Consider the following 19,299-nt stretch of genomic DNA (forward strand, 5'->3'; position numbering starts at 1 on the left):
TAATGTCACTCTTATATATCGGCGACTTTCCTTAATATTTTCCTTATTGGTCAATATTTGTTATTTCTCTTCATACAAAATTCTTTCTTTTTTTTTTGGGGGGGGGGTATTGATTTTTACTTCATTTACACTTGTTGACTATTTTTTGTTTCAACAAATCAAAAATATCACTCTTTTACTGTTTATTTAGAAAATGTTGAAAATATCTATCTGTATCTCTCTCTCCCTCTTTATTTCTCTCTCTCTCTCTCTCTCTCTCTCTCTATATATATATATATATATAGAGAGAGAGAGAGAGAGAAAGTGAGAAGAATGTGTGTGTGTGAGGACACTTCTCAACCTATATACTCAACAAATTTTTCACTTACAGACTTAATTTGGTTTATAGAGTATTCAGACATGTCGAAAACTTTAAAATCGGGTTTCATCTGAGGAAAAAGGGGCTACTAAAATTGGTACGTAGGAGTAATCAGATTTTTAGCTGTTTGCTAACTGTTTCACGGCTGCGCATTCATGAATCGTTCACATTATGCTAAGAATAAGTAACCTAATGGTTATCATACTTGACTTATTGTAGATTTCAGTTTCGATCTCGGTTTGCATTTTATTTTTAACTTAAATAAAATAGTTCACTTTTTCTATGTCTCAGCATTTTTATTTTTCATTTTTTTAAGCAATTTAACATTACGGTTCGTACCGGGCAATGCTGGGCGGCCTGCTAATATAAGTGTGTGTGTGTGTGTGTGTGTGTGAGGATACTTCACAACCTATATACTCAACGAATTTTTGATCTACAAAATTGAAATTTGTTATATAGCATATTCAGACATGTGGAAAACTTTAATTGGTTTTCATCCCGAAAAAGGGTTGCTAAAGGGTCAAAATGGACAAATTGTCACGTGGCGGTCGTCGGATTTTTACCTGTTTGTCAACTGCTTCACGACTGTGCATGTGCGCTCATGAAGCATGACAGCTTCGTTATGTTAAGGATACATAGGTTTGAAAACATTCAAAATCCTATCCAGATGGTCTAATGGTTATTGTACTTGACTCGCTATCTTTGGGTTTTAGTTTCGATCTCAGCTCGAGTATTATTATTTTTTTTTTTTTTTTACTTACAAGAAGTGAATTGTTTAGAAAAAAACATACTTGCATGTACATGTCTGTTTCTTTCCGGGTTTTATTTTTATTTTTTTTTTTTACTTCATATTCTTTAAAAAAAAAAAAAAGAAAGAAAGAAAAATTAACGTTACATTTTAATACTCATAGTATTTCTGTTTATAATAAATAAGAAATCTGCATTAATTAAAATATAATATTTATGCATTTCTTACGACCAGGCAATGCCAGGCAGCCTGCTAGTATATCTATAAAAGTGAAAATGTGTGTGAGGACACTTCTCAGCCTATATACTCAACGATTTTTTTTGCTCTACAGACTTGAAATTTGCATATAGAGTATTCAGACATGTGGAAAACTTTTTAATTTGTTTTCATCCGGAAAAAGGGCTGCTAAGGAGTAAAAATTGAAAATATAGATTTTAGTAGTATTTAGATGTAGTATTTGACATTTGTAACAAGAACTAAGATATGTTTAATAAAAAAAAATATCAGGCGATAGCAATTCTAAAGTGAGCTGCAGCCTTCATACATGCATGCATATAGGATTACTTGAGACTTTTAAGTAATAAATTGAAAACATGTCGATACAAATATATTAGGCGTAAGTATTTAAATTATAACTTGTATATGCAACATTTTAATCAAAAGTGTAAAAATAAAATTCCAGCTTTGTTTTTCTTGAGTGTCTGACAAAATTCTAGTCACATGACATCTTTTGCTTTCAAATCTGATTTTCTTGAGTCAACATTAATTTTATGTTGAATGTTTTGGCTTGGCAAAGCTTCAACCCATCTACCTGAAACATGTATGCACATATGTAGCCAGAAATGTTTGTTTAAATAATTTATACTTATATATATAATCAAAAATAAAAGTAGGGGGTAGAAAATTGAATTAACCCCCTATATCCCCCCCCCCCAAAAAAAAAACAAGAATAGTAGTTGTAAGAGAGCTTGTATTATGGTGTTTGTATGTGTGTGTAGTAATTATAGTTTTGAAGTCTTTTTTTTTTTCCTTCTAATTATTTAATACATTTTCAGGATGTGCCAGTAGAAAAGGCACTTAAGGATGGGATATATTTAACGGAAATACACCGTACACCTCCTCCCCCACTTAAAAATACACGCCCCCTCCCCATCCGATGTTACACATGTTGATGGGTCGGTGCAGTAAATAGCACCTTATTATCAGGATGTTATTAATAGTCAGAATTTGGAATGAGAGAGTAACACGGGGAGGGGGGAGCAACGACTCAGCTGTGAAATGACCTTTGAAAGGAGGGTTATGATTCCCAGACTTGTGTCGCTAGCCATAGACCGCTGTGGTTGCTTTCGACCCATGGGGGAATTTCTTTTTATTTTGTTTTCTCATCATCATCACTTGTGACTTCTGAAAAATCTACAACAGTGTAGTAAATAATGGGCAATCAAGAATTCCCCTACTAACCAACAATCACTAGGTTGTTTGCTCAGCAACCAACAAGGCTAATATGCTTGCCAGTCAGTTTGCCTAAAACTCCACACTGGATCCTTCCAGCCACCCCCTGCTTGACTTTACTTTGTGGACAGACGCCACGCTAGACGATCTAAAAATCACCCCTGCTCAGGTGCATGCTATCATAAAAAACCTTGACACTTCAAAAGCATGTGAACCCGATCTAATCCCAGCTGTGCTATTAAAAATGTGCTCAGCCGAAGTAGCTCCATTTCACTCGAAACTCTACAACAAATGCCTTAATGAATCTTGCTTTCCGGGCTGTTGGAAAACTGCTTCTGTGGTACCAGTATTCAAGAATTCTGGCGAAAGAACTAATCCATCAAATTATCGTCCCATTAGCCTCCTCCCACTTTTCGCCAAAATATTAGAGACCATAATTAACATGCTCTAGTCCGTCACTTTACAGATGCTAAACATCTGACTGACAAACAATATGGATTTAGACAAGCCCGTTGCACAGCAGACATCCTCACTGTAATCTCTGAACGTATATACCATTCACTGGACAAAGCGAAGGAGGGCAGAGCGGTAGCTCTAGATATATCTAAGGCTTTTGACAGGGTATGGCATGAGGGTCTCTTCAGGAAAATTATATCATATGGTATCACTGGTAGAATACTTAACATAATTAAATCCTTCTTAGATAAGAGAAAAATCCAAGTTGTCCTCGACGGTCGTACATCTAAACAATATGATATAAATGCGGGAGTCCTTGGACCCCTATTGTTCCTAATATTCATTAATGAACTCCCCGACAAAATTGCCTCTGAGATGAGTATATATGCTGATGACACCACACTCTATAACAGGTATGACAGGAAAACAAATGAACACATATATAAAGAAATGGCAAAAACACTAGAGGATGATCTCCAATCTGTAGTGGAATGGGGACAAAAATGGATGGTCACATTCAATGCGGCCAAGACTAAACTGGTTGCCTTCAATAATTATAAGAAATCTTCTCTGCCACCAATAGCAATGGCCAGTGACTCTTTATCTGAGAGTACATCTTTCAAACTGCTTGGACTAACGTTCACAGGAAACATGAGTTGGACCAATAACATTGAAAGCATTGCCAGGGCCGCTGCGAAGAAGGTAGGCCCTCTCTACCGTGCTAGAAAACTACTAACACCCAAAAGTATCCTGTACCTCTATAAGGCCACCATTCGCCCATGTATGGAGTATTGCTGTCACAATTGGACTGGTGCATCTGCTACTAGTCTCTCGCTCTTAGACAAGGTTCAAAAGAGAGTCGCCAATCTGATAGGCCCTGAACTGGCATCTAAGCTTCAGCCTCTGTCCCATCGACGAAACGTTGCATCCCTCTGTCTGTTCTACAAGTATTTTAATGGCGAATGCTCTGGCGAACTGCAGACACTTGTGCCGCCACGACGTAGACACCCTCGACAAACCCGACAGGCAGCTAAATCCCACCCCCACACAGTAGAGATCCCTAGATGTAAAAGATCTTTCTACTCCAGTAGTTTCTTCCCCAGAACCGCTAGACTTTGGAATTCCATTCCAGGTCCCTGCTTCCCCAACTGTACTGACATGCAGAAGTTCAAGTGTAACGTGAACCAACATCTTGCTGCCCAGATCCCAACATAGTACCCCAGTAGTTGTTGCCCCTGATAGTAGCACCCTACACCAAAGTGGCAATGTGCCTTGTTTGGGGTGAAAATGTAAAAAAAAAAAAAAAAAAAAAATCATCATGGTCATTTTAACCATTCTTTTCTGTTACTGGAATCCCTGTTGACCAAGACATGACATTTTTGTTGCTTTTGGAGCATGACATTTGTTAAACAGCTAAGGAACTTTACCTTCTACTAGCTATTCTGACTCTGTGTTGCCCGGTAGGTATTTTCAGTTTGGTTTGGTTTGCTTCATTTTTGAGCTATGCTGTGTTTTTTTTTTCTCCCCAAAATATATATATATATATATATATTTTTTTTTAAATTATAGGGAAGTAAGTTCGTATTGACAAATAGTTATGTCAATTCTGGTATTTGGATTAGGCTCCTGAAATTTTTAAAGCTTCTAAAAGTTCGATTTGACCTAAAAGATTCTCCACCTATAAGAATTTATACATGCCATACTAGCTAGCAGTTTATTTGGTCAATCAACTCTGGAGTTCTGGCTTCCTTACTCCTCCCACACCTCTTGAATCTCTTATGCCACTAAAAAGCTGATGTTTGATCCATGTTTTTGTGGCATTTTTTTTTTTTTTTCAAGCTTAAAAAAGTATTTTATTGCATATCGTTCTTCTAAAGTGTCCTTATGTCCAGATTGCATTTACCAGCTGTGACAATTAGGTTTTATTAGGGTGTATTCCAATTCCTGCTGTAGCTGTTCATTTGAACCTGAAATCATAAACGTTGGTCAGTCATCTCGTAAGATGTATAGCAATAACATACTGACTTTTTAAGAGTCTATGGCGATTTTAAATGCCTGTACAAAAAAGTCTGGAAACTTATTGCAGGAAACTTGTATCATCACACAACTGGTTATTTTTCTCAAATCCAAACTTATTGATTGCTTCGACCTCATTACATAGACACATTGCCACATTAGCATAAAAGTTTATTTAAATCAATGACAAATAAAATCAGAAAAATGTTTACTCTATCTCTTTTGATAATTAGTTCAACACATCTAATCCAGGTTTGCTTATTTTGTTTTCCGGCATATCAACCCTTTTGGGGTTGTTTAATGCTGTATCCAGACATTTTGGTAAAAGTTTTAATGTATCAAATTTTTTTTACCTCTTCAAATGTTTATTCGTAGCGTTTGGTTGTTTTGAGGAGGAAAATTGTTTTGCATACCATGATTGAGTTTTTTGCAAAAGAAAGGAAAGAAAAACAATAACATTAATGTTCGATACATATTAGGCCAGGGAGCCAGTATCTTCAGACGGCCTGGTCTGATCTAATGGAAAATGTTTTACAAAGTAATTTAGAATAAGTAAATATGAATGATCAATACATAAAATATAAAGCCAATTTAACATAAAATTTATGAAAACAGTGATAATAGCGACACTATTTGAATTGTATATGGCATGATCACGTTGACACACTGGTTCCTGCTGGATCACTGAAGTTAAGCAACGTTAAATCTGGTCAGTATTAAGTGGGTGACCATTTGGGACTTCTAGGTGCTGTATGTGCTCTTCGCCTATCTCGACATTGTTTCCAATCGTCCTTGACTTCTCATTGCCACTGGACTCGAGCAGTGCCGATTCAGGAGAGGCTTGGTTGAAGATTGTGCGACCCTTGCCTCACAATTACACGTGCTGCTGCCTCTACAGGGGGGTGGTATCTTTCGTCTTTCGAGACTGAACAGAGGCATCAAAATTTGAGTTGTGGAAGTGGTGCATTATCGTTATTAATGCGCACTGCGAACTTGACATTTAGTGTTCAAGTTTTATTAGTATTTAAAAATCACTTTTACTAATATTTTAAGGAAAAGTTATGAATCCATCACTCTTCTTTCTTGACGGGGCATTACTTTGCAAATAAAACAGTCCCGTTTGTGAGTGATTTTTCAAAGTGGCTATTAGAAATAATAAAACGCTTATCTTTTGACGATTGTTTTTTTTTCACTCACTAACAATCTTCCAATATTTAGTTGTCAAAAGTTAACTAAAGATAAATTTGTCTGTAGAGCCCTGCTTGATGTGAGTGAAATGTACTGTAAACTAAACTATAAAGCCTTGTCGGAGTCAATTGTTTAAATTAACAACTTACTAGCTCTTTCAAAATGCATACATCTTTCTTTATAGAATTAAACCATATAAGTTAATGTGTTACACACCACTTCCTTCTCTCTCTCTCTCTCTCTCTCTCTCTCTCTCTCTCTCTCTCTCTCTCTCTCTCTCTCTCTCTCTTATTTGATCTTTCTATCTAAGTTATAATGAATGCTTATATATATCTTTGTGTCTGTGTACATGCATCTGAGTGTGCTTGATAAGGTGCAAAAAGCGGATATATAATTTGATTGACCCTGCGTCTTCTATCTGACATGTTGCTAGTCTCAGTCTTTTCTATAAATACTATTATCGCATGTGTTCTTCAGAATTGTCTGATCTATTCAATGCTTCCTTTGTTTCAGCTCGTTTGATGCGTTGGTCTAGCGATCTTCATCAATTAACTGTTCTGATATCTCACAGCAATACAGCTTTCTATTTCAATAGCTTCTTTCCAAACACCACAGAAACACATGTGGAACTCTTTCTGCTCACTGTTTTCTTTCTACTTTTGATCTTGGTCATTTCTAGACGAAGGTTAAGAGGCATCTCATGTCTTTGCAATAATTCTTTTGTTTTTGTTAGCTCTTCACATAAGTGTCTTCAAGCCTTGTCTGGAGTGATTTCCATAACACACACACATAGGTTAATTATTCACTTGAAATGTACTCGCTTTGTATATACCAATTGTAATGAATTCAAAAAAAAATCTTTCTCATAATTTTTTTTCTGAAAATAAATCTTTATATAAATTGTGAAAAACAAATCTAAGCTCAATGAATGTCTGTTTATTGAATTCCAGAGTATATATAGTGTAATACAATAATTTTCCAAGTTTTCTCAGTTGGTCATTTATTACTTTTCAAAAGGTATCCATTATAATGTTTTCTATTGAAATTGACAAGTCTGCAAAATTATGTTATTGCTGCATCTTTAGTCACATAATCATCAGATGGTTAACTTTAACAAAATCTTATAACAACACTATTTTGGACAAATTATGCAAGTTGTCCAAAATGATGTTTTTATAAATTCATGTAACCAATATGCACTGGTATTCCTTCTCATTTTGCCGATTGTGTGTGTGTGTGTGTGAGGGGGGGGGGTTAATGTACGCTTTTGTGAATATATATATATATATATATATATATATTTTTTTTTTTATATATATAAACAATACTTTTTTAAATCATAAGCTTAATGTTTGATATAACAGGGCATATATAAATGGCAATTTTGCTGAATTTCAAAGTCCAAGATTTTATTCATCTTATCAATTTTTTCCAAAGCAATAACTTTTGGTAAATATTATTAATCTGTTTCGTTCATGGGGAGCAATCGATATTTTTACCGTATTACTATTGCAATCGATATTTGTATACTGTATTATATACTGAACATTTCCTCTGTGGACTCATCAAAAAAAAAAAAAAAAAAAAAAAAAAAAGAAGCAATTTTCCAAGAGGAAAATGCATAGCGATATAACAGGTAAAATTCAGAAAGAATCAAAACAACACATATTTAGTCAATTTTCTGTTCTAATTTTTTTTTTTTTTTAATAGTTACCATCTTCTCCTGTATCATATATATTTGCTTTTTAATTGCAGGTGAAGCCAAAAATCTGCCGACCCATATTTACTCCTCAGGTGGAGGTAGGAATACACTGTGCATCGTGAAATTAGATAATGAAGAAATATTCCGAACACAAATTGTAGACAAATCTTTGAAGTAAGTAAAAAAAAAAAAAAAACTTTATTCATTCATTTATTTACTAGTTATAATACCCACCTCCCAAGAATGGGTGTCTCCTAATAATGAGGTCCACAATTTGAACCTGTAATAAGTGCATGAGAAATAATGTTAAAATATAGTTGAAGTTCTGAAAGGCATGTGAAAATGCAAATTATACAACTGAAGTTATGGACATAAAAAAGTTGTAATTTTATGAAGTTAAACCCAGTAAAGGGAATGAGAAAGTCTTTAATTTTCTCAAATTTTTAGAATCAATGACATTTTGTCTGTAAGTCACGTTGACACATCGGTTCTCGATAGAGAACCAAAGTTAAGCAACAATGAGCATGTCCAGTACCAGATGGGTGACCATTTAGGAAGCCCAGGCTATGTATGTATCACGCCGAGTCGTAGAAATTTCCAGGTTGGTATCTGGGGGCATGTTTAACTCACTTGGGGAGATGCATCCCTGAATGAAGGAGGAGAGCAACGGGAAACTACTGTCTTTACTTGTCTTTCCGAGATTATCATGGTTCTACAATTTAGGGAGCAGTCGACACCAATTCTGTGAAACAGCAGGCCCGCTAATGATTATGCAATTATAGTTTAAATGCCGTTAAACGCTAATAGGGAAAGAAACAAGGCAATGATGATTCATGGTCTATCAGGAACTTTTTAACAAGTGGCTAGTTATACAATGGGGGGGGGACAGCAATAGCATTCGTCTTAAGCAGCTTGAACTGGTTTCCACCAAAGGAGAAAGTTTTTAGGAAATATCAAATTCACAAGCAGTCCTCAGTTGCATGTATATGCTGATCAGAAGAGATGATGGTGTTATGTTTTTGCAGTTCTTGCAGAAAGGGGTTGATATACTATTACAGAGAGCACCTAGTATTGCCAAAAATTGCTAATAAATATATACATCACCAATGACGGGACAATAATTGCTCATAAAGTCACCAACATTTCTATATTTGAAAAACTTTTCACTGTTTTCAATGTAAGCATGATATGAAGATATGCAGTATCGGTTTTAAACTAAATACAGGGTGGGCCAAAATAAGAGTCCTATCTTTAAATTTGAATAACTTCCACAAAATAAAAGTTAAACTCACCAAACTTTATGTGCGTGTAGACTGACCCTTCCGAGATTTTTTTGAAATAAACAAAACAAATTTTGGCCGAAAAACACTTCTTAAAACTTACATGAATTTATGAATTTTTAAAAATAGGACCCTTATTTTGGCCCACCCTGTATGATGATTTATTAGCACTTTTTTTTATTTGAATTCTATAAATATATGCTCGTTGATTATGGCTTCATGCAAATGATAGTTTGCTTGGGTAATATGTAAAATTGTTTTATTCTTTAATTTATTTGCCAATCATAGGCATTTATATATGCATAATATTTGCTTAAAAAGGTTATAGTAAATACAAACCTCTTTCTATATATATTTATGTATGTATATGTATTTGTTTAAAAGATTTTGCCCGCCAAACTCCTTTGTTAGACATGAAACTTAATATATAGGGTATTCAAACCCATGTAAAACTTTATATTTGAGTTTTAGCCAGGGAAAATCGGTGCAAATGTGTGAAAATTCAAAAAATGGAATTTGCCAGGTTACGAATATGCATACGTAACGTAATAGCTATTGGTTCATAGTTTAATTTTTAGCCTTGCAGCAAACATGTCTTCATAGCTCAGCCATTAACATCAAAGGAAAAGCTAAATCTTAAGCTAAACGGTTTGGTTTCGATTTTTGGTGGTGGCATGCGAGTCATATATATATATATATATATATATATATATTTTAAACTTTTTAATCATTACTATATATTGGGTTCGATATAATATAATAATAAATATGAAATCTGCATCAATCAAAATATCATTTAAGTGTATTTTACGACCGGGCAATGTCAGGCAGCCCACTAGTGTGTGTGTATATATATATATATATATATATATATATATATATATATATATATATATGATCATTAACTTTGGTTCCTTTGATTGATGTCACTCCTTTGGTGCTTTTAGAACAAGCCACACGTGTGTGAAGTAGCCAATTAAAAAAAGGCATCGCCTTAGTTTTACCAGCTGCTGTAAATGACAACTTTTGACAACTCCTTTCTTCTCATTAAACTCCTGTTTAAGTTGGAGGTCAGTGCTGAAAGTTATCCCCCTTTTTTTTCTTTGTTTTTTTTTTTAGGTTTATTTTGTTGTTACGACAGGAACAAAAACAATCCTCCTTTAACACCAAGGGAGACAAATCTTTATTTGTTGCATATCTATTATTAAAATAACTATTTCGCTTTCACCGTTTCGCATTTATGAGTGACTAGCGAGGGGTACCCGGCGTTGTCCGGGTGTTTGGAGGTGTGTGGGGGGGGGTTTAAAAAAAAAATGTAAGTATGGGGATCGAACCCGAACCGTTGAGGCAAAGTTGTAAATTAAAGTGTGAAAAAAAAAAAAAAAAAGTGCGACGTTAATCATTGCCCCACCGTAAGATGCTAACGGAAACACGTTTGAATTTATTTAATTACTTGGATTTGGCAGGTGCCTGTTTTAATGAGTTAATGAGGTCAAGTTTGACTGCGAGATTTTTATTTTCCCAAGATGTTATAGGAAAAAGACTAACCCACATGCAGCGAGCGACAAATGTTGAATATTTATCTTCCCGAAATCGAGCAAATTAAATAGACAGGCGAGCTTCGTTGTTAACTGAGATATTACGATTTATATGTGATATAAAAAGTTTTAAAAAGTTGTTAAGCGACCGACCGCTTCTCTGAAAAAAGCCTTTTGTAGACATACAGAAAAAGCGAACACACATACATACATACATACATTTTCGCTTTTATATTTATAGACTAGCGGGGGGGGGGTACCTGGCGATGCCCGGGTGTTTGGAGGTGTGTGTGGTGTTAAATAAAAAAAGAACCGGGGGAGAGGGGTCGAACCCAAACCCCTGAGGCAAAGTTTGAAAATAAAATCGGCCAGCCAGAATGAGTTAGTGGAAGATATTTGAATTTATTTAAGAACCAAATTGACAGGTGCGCGGCCGGAAGTCGTCGAGCGTTACGATGATGACGTAGGTTTGTTTGTTATAAGCGAAGTAAAAAAAGAAAACAACGTTAACACTAAGCGGGAAAAAAACACAAAAAAAAACAACGTAAGGCAAACGAACAATGAAAACAGAAAAAGGAACACATGAAAAATGGATTAAATAAGCCTGTTTCGATATAAAAATTTAAAAAATCGAAAAAAAAAAAAAAAAAAACATTTCGAACCCAAAATGTTTAGATAATGAACCAAGGCCATAACCAACTGAGCTAACGTGACGTACATGAAATTTGTTCGGTTTTTCAACTATTTAAAGTAAATCAGGTCACGACGTCATCTGACGCATGCGTAGAATCGGTCATTGTCACGAGAGGACAGTTTTTTTTACCCCCCCCCCCCCCCCCCATTGAAAATCGCCGATTTTGGGGTGAAAAAGTTAACGTTTTTGGTCAATTTTTCGATATTTTTCGAGCAAAGGATGGAGCTTTGATGTAATACCGAATTTTCGTCGCGTCTGTCGAAAGTTTTTAGCAGACATCCAAACATATACACAAACATTCAAACATACGCACACACATACATACATTTTCGCTTTTATATATATATAGATGTAATGCTAATCAACACAGGCTACAGAATCGTTCAACTTCTGTTAACTCCATTATTATTTTCATTTTCTTCCTTTTTTTTAACGTGTGTGTGAATTCACCCCAAACAAGGCACAGAGCCACTTAGTTATGAGGTGATACTATTTGGGACCAAATTTGCAGGGATATTATTTAGGGAGTTGGGCATCGAGATGTCTGTTTGCATGACACTTGAATTTCTGTATGTCAGAACAGTCATGAAAGCAGGGGCCTGGGAGGGAAGTCCAAAGTTCAGCAGTCCTAGGGGAAAAGCTATTCGAGTAGAAGGCTGTACAGCATCTAAGGATTTCCGGTGTAGGGGTGGGATTTTGCTGTTTGTTTGGTTTGTCAATGGTATTCTCGTCGAGGGGGTACTAGTGCTTTGAGTTCATCAGAGCACTTACCATTGTAAAACAGGCAAGGGTTGCCATGTTGGAACAGAGGTTGGAGTTTAGTTGATAGTTTAGGACCTATTAGGTTGGCAACTCTTTTGTTATGGGTTAACATTCACGGTAAATGTTATATTAAATGCTGCAAAACTGTTTTTGTTATAACAGGTTACCAGACAATGTTCCTATTTACTTGCCTCTCTACGAGGGCAGAGTTAGAAACAATGTTGGCTTTTAATGTGGGGAAAATTCAGCTCCCCCGAAAGGGGTACTCTGGATAGAAACAAAAATAAAACAATTGTCTCGGTCATGAAGGACCTCTCCTCCACCGACCGAAGACAGAAAAGCTGAAGTGTAGCACCAGAACAGATACTACACTGTGATCCTAAGTTCTGTTATCAGTTAACTCCAATGGATCACTTGTTTAACAACCTGCACTTATTGACTCCTAACTATTTGCTACTAAATACCTCCCTCCCCGATCTTCTCACCCAAAGTCATCTTAAAATTGAAGAGGAAGAGACATTTTTTTTTAATTGCCCAAGTCCCTCGCTTCCTCCTTCCCTCCCCCTCTCTCTCTCTCTCTCTCTCTCTCTCTCTCTCTCTCTCTCTCTCTCTCTCTCTTTTTGTATTTTTGTATATGCATAGTCAATCCCCGGTTTTTTTTGTTTTTTTTTTTTTTTTACTTTATATATTTTTATAATTCAGGTTGGTTAATGAAGTGTGTGGGTAGGGGGTGTTTAATAAACACTGCTTATACATGGGGGAGGAGGGTACACTCCACCCACTCCTTAAAGAATGCAACCATCTTGTATTCCATTGTTTCCTATCAAACACCACCCATCTCACACTCACTTACCACTCAACTTTGCAGACTTTTTTTTTTTTTTTTTTTTTTTTTTTCAACCTCTGCAAATGATAAGGGAATTCTCACCATTTGAACTGTTTTTTTTTTTTTTGTTTGTTTGTTTTTTGTTTGGTTTGTCAATGTCATACCTCATTATTGACCTCTTCCCCATCCTCATCACTGTTGGATCCTTCTCTTGTTTTTCTCATTTTGGTGTCTGGTCTCATCTAATGTCTGGATGTTGCTGAATTGCTCCCCCTCCCCTTCTCTGTTCTCTCCCTACCACTCCACCACTGACCCACTGGATTTTTATCTCATTTCCCCTTTTTGTTTTTTTTCTCCAGAAAAGTTGTTTCTGGTTATTACTGGTGACTGATGACATACTAAATGGACCCAGAGAAAGAGAGAGGCGCGGCTTGGGATAGGGGATGGGGTCCGAGTTCTGCTTAGGCTACTGCATCACTTTTACTAATATCTTTAGAAAAAATGTGAATCCATATATCCTCCCTCCAGCTATGGGTAGATTGTATTCTGAAGCTTTAGTTGTACAACTAGAGAAGGAAGATTTTCAAATAAGAGTAGAAATCAGACTTTCGGCAGTTTCATTTATTTTGCCCTTTGCTCCTTACATTTTATGACCGATGTTTTTTTTTTTACACAGTGATCACCACTTATCAAGGCCCGGAAGCCACTCAGGGATAAGGGTTATTGCAAGTACATTACGTTAGTGTGGAGATTTGATGAAGTGTTTACTTAAGGGGGCGGTTCATTAGGAATTTGTTAACGTTGGACTTAAAGACATCCAAGTTGTAGTCCGGTGGGAAGCAGGCAGACGGAACAAAAGGGGAAGAATTGCTGTTTTCTGGGTTGGACTCTACCCAGCTAACACTTATTAGTGGTTAGTTTTTGATCTCTTTTTCTTTTTTTTCTTTTTTTTTCTTACATCAAGTAGCTTCATGCCTTGTGTGGAGTGATTTCCATAAAAAAAATCTGTGCTTATCTGATATTGTTTTCAACCGTCCTGGATTTCTCCTTCCTATTAGACTTAGGCAATATCAGTTCAGGAGAGGTGCAGTTGAGATTGTGCAACACTTGCTTCAATATAGTACCCCCCCCCCCCCCGTGTCGTACTTTTTTTTTTTACTGGGTGTCAATTATCTCTGGAGACTGAAAAGAGATCTTATATTGGTCTGTCACAATCACTTCTGTCAAATGTCTGGGGTTGCACTCACTGTTTCTAGCCACATTTGAAGTGACGAAACAGTTGTCTGTGGATGAAACACACACACACACACACACACACAAGAAAGACTATATAGGGGAAGAAAAAGAAATACTCTTTTTTTTTTTTTTTTTGGTCCCCCGACAAAAGGAGGGTGGATCTGTAAATTCACCCTTGTCCGTTCGTCTGTCCGCACTTTTCCCAATAACTATGCTTTGGAATTTTTGAAAATTTTCACAAACATTAAACATGATATGAGTAAAAAAGTAACAGAGCGGATTTTCCAAAAAAACTCCAACCCTCTCCCCCAGGGCTGACTTTCTAGTTAAAATGGCTAAAATTGACACTTTCGTGCTTATTAAAAAATTTGATGCCTTGGATTTTTATAAAACTTTCTGAAAAGTTGTAACTAATTGATTCCTATATAATTTTGTTTGTCTATACTTCGCAATAACTCTTGGGTGTGCACCAGGGGCTCTTTTAGGGCTAATAAAAACACTCCATTTTTGGGACTTTTTTACCATATTTGTCCAAAATTTTCTGTTTATGTGTCTTTAGCAGTTTTGCATGGTGCTGAACTCAAATTTAAATATGTTATGGCCTTGGGGACTTTTGAGGCTAAATAGGGGGAGGGTGGCCAATGATGGACTTAGTCATTTCTTTTTTTGCATGGTGCAGAATTCAAATTTACATATGTTAAGGCCTAAAACTGCACCGTTTGTTCATTTTCACCAGGATTTGACATCCCCCTAGGGTCTTTTTGAGCTAAATGAGGAGGAGGGGGGGGCGCAAATGCTGAACTTAGTCATTTTTTTTATACTTCGTTCACTGTGCACTCACGGGGGGGGGGCATGCATGCTTCACTTGTTTTTATTATTATTATCTGGGGACGCAGAATTATTTATTTTTATTTGTCTGCAGAGTCTGTTTTTTTTTTTTTTGTCTATAGGAAAAGATCCCCCTTACAATCATACCTTCTTTTAGACTAACTTGTGATTGCTTTCTTATTTTTGTTTCATTAGAATTGTTATCCATCCCCACCACCCACTATTAATTTTATTTTATTTTCTTTATTTACTACAATTATCATCACGCTATTATTGTAATTCCTAACTTGGCCTTTTGGCCAAGATCAAAGTGTAGTATCTGTTCTTCAGATGCGATACTTCCATTTCTCTTTCTCTTTCAGTGGAGGAGAAATCCTTCACGACTGAGACAATTTTTATTTTTGTACCTTTTCTCCACGTTAAAAAACGACCCTGATGTCTAACTCTGTCCTGTGGGGAGGCATTGTAAATAGGTACCACCATTACTACCGCTTTTACTACTACTACTACTACTACTACTACTACTACTACAGCAACTAATAATACTAATAATTATCTCCCTCCCAAAGTCCCTAATTTCTTCCTGTTTCCAGAGTTTCTCTTTGTTTTTTTTTCCTTTCTTTTTCTCATTCAGCCTCACCCTGCAAATTCCAACTCTCTACTTGTCTTCCCCCCCTCTCTCCCTCTCTCCCTCTCTCTCTCTCTCTCTCTCTCTCTCTCTCTCTCTCTCTCTCTCTCTCTCTCAAATCAGTACACCCAAAAGACCGTACTCGATCTCTCTTTGTGCCAATCCTCCCACAACTGGTGCCACTTTGCAAGAAGGACTTTTACTGTTTGTTCAGCTATTTTAGCAACTCAGCGTTTTCGTTTGTGATTGTTATTTGTCTTCTGCTCTTTGTTCACCTGGGCAAAATAATTACCTGTTACTTAAAAGGGAGAGAGGGGCAGACAGAAGACGCCCACCACCACCGCTACCACACACACATACACACACACACACATTTTGCTCCCCGCAAAAAAAAGGGAACTGTCTACAGTTGAAGAGATGTCTGGCATCAAGAAAGGAAGTAGTTGGTCTTTGGATGAAAAAAAGTCTGATAGGTAGGTTAGAAAAGATGCATACACATACATAAAATGTAACGCGCTCTCCATCTCATACACATCAACAATACATTACACTCACATACTAATACAACTGACCACCCGCAAACATTTACGGATAAATAATGTAAATATGACCCATCATATACATGCATACATTTTCAGATTTTTTTTCTTTTTCTTTTTTTTCTTTTTCTTTTTTTTCTTTTTCTTTTTTTCTTTTTCTTTTTTTCTTTTTCTTTTTTTTCTTTTTCTCTTTTTCTTTTTTTTCTTTTTCTTTTTTTTCTTTTTCTTTTTTTTCTTTTTCTTTTTTTTCTTTTTCAATTTTGTTTTGTTCTAGTTGGGGATGAGGCATCCTATCGGATGCCAAACATTCACTCAATATCTAAGATATGCTAACCGAGAGATATTTTTATGATTCTAACCGTCCCTTTATGAGTCCGATAATTACTGGAATGATGGAGATCTTCCTAAAGATTTCGGTTCCTTTTCATTTAAGACGTATTTCAACACGCGCATACATTCTAAGATACATGATCAGTGCGCACTTACATAAACATCCCAACATACACAAATCAATATGTACATTTTTTAACACACACACACACACACACACATGCACAATCTCAGATTGTCTTTCAGTTTATTTTCAGTTTTCCATTTTGGTTTTTATATTTTGTCATTTTATATTCAAAATGTCAAAATGATATTTTTTGTCTTTTATATTTCTGAAATAATATTAAGATTTTCTCCTCCTGAGGATTCGCTTGCTTGAATGAATTTGTGCAAAATCTTTACACCAGGTGTGATTTCTCTGCATGTCTGCTCCTCTGTTCGTAGTTTCAATTAAAACAAAGCTCTATACTAAGATCAAAAACAGTAACAACTTTTCTCTGGTAAAATTTTACAAGGTATCAAATAGTTGATGGTATTCCTTTTATATTAATCTTTAAAAAAAAAAAATGTTTTTTGATGATGTTGTGGGATCTGCTTCATGCCATCCTAAAGTATCAAAGACAGGAATTTTACTTTATTTTATTTATTATCTGTGTAGTTAGCCGGTGTTGTTCAAGAATTTATATTTTCATTTTTAGTTTGCTGCTTTTTTTTTTTTTATCTTTTATTTATATTTTATTTTATTCCTTTTGTGTGTTAGCGATACAATTTGTTTTAACTCTCCACCTTTTTTTTTTTTTTTTTTTTTTTAATTCAATATGATTTTTAAAATAAAATCTAATTGTTATGGTATCGTTTGGTCATTAACCCTTTATGACCTGGTTGAACTAATTTGTTCAGTCATAAATAAATGAATATAACGGCATAAATACAGTGCGAATTAATTCAAATACGCCTTGTACGTATTAGTTCAGTATATATATATTTTATAAATATACTTTTTTCCAGTTTGAAGACAATTATAGTATCATTCCTCTTTAAACTAGCTAAAATTAACAAATATTTTTTGATCATCAGTAATTCAGGTCATAAACGGTTATTTAAGTGAATCGACAATGTTATGAAAATATAATCAAGTTTTAAGGTAAAAATATAGGATGTAAATATCAAAATGAAAGCTTAATCTTTTTTTTTTTTTTTTTTACACAGTGATCACCACTTATCAAGGCCCGGAAGCCACTCAGGGATAAGGGTTCTTTTAATGCATGATGGGCTAAGCACTGTAAAACAAAGAAATTACTTAATATTAATCAGTTTAAATGCTTCCAAATTTCAAAGCTTCACAAAGTAACAAATAATTAAAATAGTTGACTTGTTTCGCAAAGAAACAAAAATGCATTCTGGTGATTGAATTCTTATAATTGTTTTAAATACTATTTTTGCAAATTTTATTTTATTTTACATTGTTTGCATTTTTGATTTCAATAAATATTCAATTATTTTTTATTAATAGTAGTGTTGGGACGATTAGTCAGAATAAGGAATAAGAACAATCAGAGTTTTTTGAGGTATCGGAATCGGAAAAATTTGACCCTATTTTTTGATGCCAAAACCGATTCCTTAAATTATCTTTATTTGATTTTGGTTTAAGAAATATCTTCCACTGCTTGTAATATTAATAAAATAATAAATATTTATGGATTTAAACTTCCAGTAAGACTAAAATCTCTAGACCCCCTCCCCCTCACAAGTGTTTTTATGTTTGAAAACATATAGGAATATTTAAGATGCGTTTTTACAGTAATCGGGACAAAATAACACTTTTATAATTAAATATTTAGAGATTTATAAAGAATTGGAATCGGTAATTGTATCGGAATCAGGAAAAATATTGGAATCGTCCCATCACTAATTAATAGACTAGAAGATGTACCCGGCGTTACATAACGTTACATTCCTTGAAAAAAAATCATGTGAAAAAAAAAAAAGAAACGGAGACGTGGGCATACGAGTATTATGTTTTTACTAAACAGTTCACTTCTTGTAAGTAAAAAAAAAAAATTACTCGCGTTGAGATCGAAACCAAAACCTAAAGACAGTGAGTCAAGTACTGTAACCATTAGCCCAACTAAGCACGATCAACAAAAAGTTTTTTCAAACCTTCTTATTCTTAACATAATATGAATGATTAGTGCATGCACAGTCATGAAACAGTTAGCAGATAGATAAAAATCCGACAGCCTCTACGTATCAATTTTTCTATTTTGACCCCTTAGCAGTCCCTTTTTCCGGATGAAAACAGATTAAAAAGTTTTTCACATGTCTGCATAGCCTATATACTTAATTTCAAGTCTGTAGATGAAAAATTTGTTGAGTATATAGTGTCCTCACTTTTACCTAAATTTGCCCAAACATTTTTTACGGGGCAGAGTGCTCTTTCTCTAGGGTGAGGGCTTTTCAAATTCAACTTTTTCACCCTTGTGTCACATCATCCTACCATCGGAGTGAGGTAAATAACTTTACATATTGGCATGTGTTAGACGGTAAAAAAGAGGGGGTTTTTGTTTTGTTTTTACTTTTTAAGTGTAAACACTGCTGTACTAAAATTGCAGCTAAATATTAATTTTAAAAAAATTTAATAAAGTAAATCTTGCCCTCGTAGGGAGGTAAATGAATGGGAAAATGAAGAAATCGATGTTTTTCTTCACCGGCAAAAAA

The 19,299-nt window shown here is 35.1% G+C and overlaps 1 protein-coding gene and 1 pseudogene across 1 annotated transcript in view; both read left to right on the forward strand.

The window, feature by feature from the left end:
* The window catches only part of LOC145297508 (ras GTPase-activating protein 3-like), a 471,570-nt gene that overhangs the window by 231,571 nt on the left and 220,700 nt on the right, over nucleotides 1–19,299 (forward strand). Inside the window, exon 3 of the mRNA XM_080143408.1 lies at nucleotides 7,974–8,094. Coding sequence (XP_079999534.1) covers nucleotides 7,974–8,094 — 121 coding nt within the window. The remainder of the gene's footprint in view (nucleotides 1–7,973; nucleotides 8,095–19,299) is intronic.
* On the forward strand, nucleotides 15,363–15,592 carry LOC145297982 (U2 spliceosomal RNA; annotated as a pseudogene).

The sequence above is a fragment of the Euprymna scolopes genome, chromosome 18 (genome assembly GCF_053919585.1).
Source record: "Euprymna scolopes isolate OS-2025 chromosome 18, ASM5391958v1, whole genome shotgun sequence".
Lineage (NCBI taxonomy): Eukaryota > Metazoa > Mollusca > Cephalopoda > Sepiida > Sepiolidae > Euprymna > Euprymna scolopes.